The following is a 5,000-nucleotide window of genomic DNA, read 5'->3' on the forward strand; positions in this document are numbered from 1 at the left end:
AGTGTGTATAAGGTATGTGTGTCTGTGCAGTGTGTATAAGGTGTGTGTGTGTGTGTGTGTGTGTGTGTGTGTGTGTGTGTGTGTGTGTGTGTGTGTGTGTGTGTGTGTGTGCAGTGTGTATAAGGTGTGTGTGTGCAGTGTGTATACTGTGTGTGCTGTGTGTATAAGGTGTGAGTGTGTGTGTGTGTGTGTGTGTGTGTGTGTGTGTGTGTGTGTGTGTGTGTGTGTGCAGTGTGTATAAGGTGTGTGTGTGCAGTGTGTATAAGGTGTGTGTGTGTGTGCAGTGTGTATATATGGTGTGTGTAGTGTGTATAAGGTGTGTGTGTGTGTGTGGTGTGTATGAGGAGTGTGTGTGTAGTGTGTATATGGTGTGTGTGTATAAAGTGTGTGTATTGTGTATATGGTGTGTGTGTGTGTGTGTGTGTGTGTGTAGTGTGTATGAGGAGTGTGTGTGTGTGTGTGTGTGTATGAGGAGTGTGTGTGTGTGTGTATGAGGAGTGTGTGTGTAGTGTGTATAAGGTGTGTGTGCAGTGTGTATAAAGTGTGTGTGTATTGTGTATATGGTGTGTGTGTGTGTGTGTGGTGTATGAGGAGTGTGTGTGTGTGTGTGTATGAGGAGTGTGTGTGTGTGTGTGTGTATGAGGAGTGTGTGTGTGTGTGTGTGTGTGTGTATGAGGAGTGTGTGTGTGTGTATAAAGTGTGTGTGTATTGTGTATATGGTGTGTGTGTGTGTGTGTGTGTGTGTGTGTGTAGTGTGTATGAGGTGTGTGTGTGTGTGTGTGTGTGTGTGTGTGTAGTGTGTATGAGGTGTGTGTGTGTGTGTGTGTGTGTGTGTGTGTGGTGTATGAGGAGTGTGTGTGTGTGTGTGTGTGTGTGTGTATGAGGAGTGTGTGTGTGTGTGTGTGTGTGTGTGTGTGTGTGTATAAGGTGTTTGTTCTGTCCACTACGTGTCTTTGACTAATGCAGTTGAATATAAAAACAGCTGTGTATCTACGTGACTTGCTGCGTAACTGCTTTCACACTTCATTCAGCGCAGTCTCTCAGTCAGACTAAACAAAAACACACTGCAACATGTGACAGAAATCAAGCTGCAATCCATAACATTCCATAACATTCCATAACATTCCACTAACATTCCACTAACATTCCACTAACATTCCACTGTTTTTAGAGTTTTCATGTAGCTCCTTACTGACAGACACAAACCCCAAGGCACAGATGCCTTACATTCCTCTCCACCAGGACGTATTAATACAGACAGTTCATTCCCACCTGCTCAGTTTGTTTTATTTTGTCTTCACTTACCTTCCTGTGAACATCCTCGCTGCTGCCGTCCTCGAACTTCCCCTGGATTTTCTCCTCCAGGAAGTAGATGCGCAGCTTCAGGCTGAAGTTTTCCTTCTTCAGGTCATTGAGGTGCTGTGAGATGGTGCGATAGCCGTTAGACGTCATTCTGTTTTTCCCTGCGGGGTCCGAGGACCCCTCATCCCTGCATCATACTGTACTACCTCAGGACGAGGCTCAAAAAAGGATTATAAAATGCTAACACACACACACTCTCTCTCTCTCACTCACACACACACACACACACACACACACACACACACACACACATAAAATGAAAAAAAAAAACTATGCTAATTAAACAAATTACAAAAACAGCAAAAAAAAATTAAATAAATAAAAAACACTTTAAATGCGGTCTAACTGTAGATCAATGTCAACAACAACAACCATGAGCTGTAAGTGAGATTGTGGGACCTCCTGCTCAGAGAAGTTTGATATGTGTGTGTGTGTGTGTGTGTGTGTGTGTGTGTGTGTGTGTGTGTGTGTGTGTGTGTGTGTGTGTGTGTGTGTGTGTGTGTGTGTGTGTTAGGGGCGGGGCTTGGGGTGGCATTTTGTGTTTCCTTTTTTAACATACGAATCTCTGCCAGACAGGAGCAATGGTGGGAACACACACACACACACACACACACACACACACACACACACACACACACACACACACACACACACACACACAACTGGTGTTAGTTGATACGGTTATTTAACCCACCGGCTCACACAGGAGACAACTGGATGTGGGCCCTACACTCTCTCCACCTCACTCTATATGGCTGGCATGACCATGTTCTTCATACGTGTGTGTGTGTGTGTGTGTGGTGTGTGTGTGTGTGTGTGTGTGTGTTATGCTATAAACAGGCAGGAGAAACCACACCACATTCCCTGACATACCTGCACCCGCATGACATTGACAGAATTATGTACGCACAACACAATCCAAACCAGATCCAAAAGAGTGGTTAATAATCAGCAGCAGATAAGGAGCAGTTTCTCAGTTTTATCTCATTTAAAAGCAGAAACCTTGATTCAGATGTCGGTAGATGTTGGTGTAGTGCACACATGCAGCCAAGTAACTGAATACACGAGATGAAAATATCTCCATGAGTCCTGATTTAATCTTTTCAGGATCCAGCTGATGAACATCATGTTTTATGAACACATATACAGTACATTAGACAGCAGGTGAACAGTCAGTTCCTAAAGCTGATGTGTTGGAAGCAGGAAAATGGGCGAGTGTAAGAATCTGAGTGACTTTGACAAGGTCCACATTGTGATGTTTAGATGACTGAGTCAGAGTTTCTCTAAAACAGCAGGTCTTGTGTTGTGTTCCCGGTATGCAGTGGTTAGAAAAATACCAAAAGTGCTCCAAAGAAGAACAACCAGTGAAGCACATAGAGGGTCACCGAGGCTCAAGGATCATCGACGTGTGTGTGTGTGTGTGTGTGTGTGGAGTGAAGGCTGGCTCGTCCGGTCCGATCCCACAGAAGAGGGGATTCTGTAGCACAAATGACTGAAACACTGATATACAGGAGTCAGATCACACAAAGCAACACAGCTGCTGCAGAGCGGTCAGAGTGACCATGATGACTCCTGAACAACACGCAAAGCTCCTACAAGTGCACAGGGGCATCAGAACTAGACCATGGAGCGATGGAAGAAGGAGGCCTGGTCTGATGAATCACGTTTTCTTTACCATCATGTGGACGACCAGGTATTTGTCCATAAGGGGGCAGTGTGGTATTAAATTCTTGAGCATATGTGACCCAGGCGCTGTCAGACAAGAGCGCTGGGTTATTTTTTGCGAAGCGTCTTGTTTCAGCTGTCACTGTGGAATTCTGATCTGGGATCGCTCCCTTAACATCAGTGACAGCTTCTCGTGAACAAGCAAAGCAACCAGCCCATTTATCAAGACGCAGGAGGACGTGTCATCCAAACTGCTTCATGTAATCATGAATCAAAAGCTTACTTACATTAGACAAAGTATACCAATAAAATGAATCCTCTGACAGGAGCTAGCAACACTTAGCCGCTTACCCAAAGCGGCTCTAAACAACTTCCACTGTAGCAACAACAACAACAAAATTATTATTATTATTTTTTCAAGTTTCAGTTTGTCACCTAACCAGAAACACATCCTTTTCTTAATAGTGATTAATACTTAAAGCTCTCCTCTTTCAAGTAAAGTGGCATTGTGTATTCCAGTGTTTATTTGTAAGTCGTATAATGCTGTCTTTCTGGTTTTAATCAAATCCCGAGCGAATAAAAAGTCCTCTGTTCGGTGAAGGAGCTGTCTGCTTGCTCGATCGCAGGCTGTGATCAGTTGGAGATCTTTCTGGAAGCTCCAGGTTTTTTTTTTTTTTTTTGCAACATGGTGAAAATCATAGTTTGACTCATTTGGACATGCTGTGATTAGACACAGTAGACTTGAGAGCTGTTTATGAGCGCGCGCACACACACACACACACACACACACACACACACACACACACACACACACACACACACACACACACACACACACACACACACACACACACACACGCCAGGAATAGGAGAAGAAGAAGCCTTTATTTTGTCACATATACATTACAGCGTATCCCAACTTTGTAGGTTTGGGTTGGAGTGCCTCGTCAGCCACTATACAGCGCACCTGGAGCTGACAGGGTTAAGGGCCTTGGTCAGGGGCCCAACAGTGGCAGCTTGGCAGTGCTGGGGCTTGAACCCTGATCCTCTGATCAACAACCCCAGAGTCTTAATCGCTTGAGCCACCAATAAAATCAAACCATATGAGAAATCATCAGAAGATTAAACGAGAGGTATTTCTACCACTAAAAGCTTCCTACAATTAAGTTTATTAATCAAATAAATGGTAAAAATTCCGAGTTAAAAAACACATACAAACTCTCCCTCCTGTTTGAGCTCAACTGATGTATTGAGCTCTTTTCTCCGATGCCCGGACCAGATGTTGGAAAATTCTTTGACAAATTCAAAATGGTCATTGTTTAAAAGAAAGAAAGAAAGAAAGAAAGAAAGGAAGAAAGAACAATCGTGTCTCTGTATAGTGTTCAGAGACCAACAACTGTCTCCTCTTTCCATAAAAACTAAATACAATAAAATCATTAACGGTGTCTACTTGAGATCAGACATTTTCATCTGATCAAAGTTAATTAGGGATCGAAAAATGATTAGAAATATCATCCTATTTGTTTCTTTGTTTATTTCTGCGATTAAAGCATTGCGTACATAATGTGTGCTTGTGTGACCAATGAAATCCTTAAATATGTATTCCGAGAGAGAGAGAGAGAGAGAGAGAGAGAGAGAGAGAGAGAGAGAAAGGGAGAGAGAGGGAGAAAGAGAAATATAGAATAGATAAATAGACATGAGAGAGCTCGACGAGAGAGATAAAGGGATCGAGAGCAGCATAGAGAGCAGAGAGTATCGATATCGGCTCACTGAGCGAGCGCACGCTATAGATGGAGATAGCATTTCTCTCTCTCTCTCTCATTCTCCCTCTCTCTCTTCTCTCTCTCTTTCTTCCTATCTCTCTATCTTCTTTATCTTCTCTTTCGCCCTCTTCTTCTCTTTCTTTCTCCTCTCTCCCATTTCTCTCTCTCCCTCTCCCCTCTCTCTCTACTCTCTTTCTCCTCTCCTCTCTC

General features: G+C 43.5%; 1 protein-coding gene across 4 annotated transcripts in view; it reads right to left on the reverse strand.

Annotated features, from left to right (window-relative positions):
* The window catches only part of LOC113653658 (phosphodiesterase 4D interacting protein), an 82,230-nt gene that overhangs the window by 51,282 nt on the left and 25,948 nt on the right, over nucleotides 1-5,000 (reverse strand). For all 4 annotated transcript variants that reach the window (XM_047801619.1, XM_047801618.1, XM_047801617.1 and 1 more), the window contains exon 4: nucleotides 1,306-1,419. In XM_047801619.1, the coding sequence (XP_047657575.1) occupies nucleotides 1,306-1,419 (114 nt within the window). The remainder of the gene's footprint in view (nucleotides 1-1,305; nucleotides 1,420-5,000) is intronic.

This window comes from Tachysurus fulvidraco, chromosome 16, assembly GCF_022655615.1.
Source record: "Tachysurus fulvidraco isolate hzauxx_2018 chromosome 16, HZAU_PFXX_2.0, whole genome shotgun sequence".
In the NCBI taxonomy this organism is placed as follows: Eukaryota; Metazoa; Chordata; class Actinopteri; order Siluriformes; family Bagridae; genus Tachysurus; species Tachysurus fulvidraco.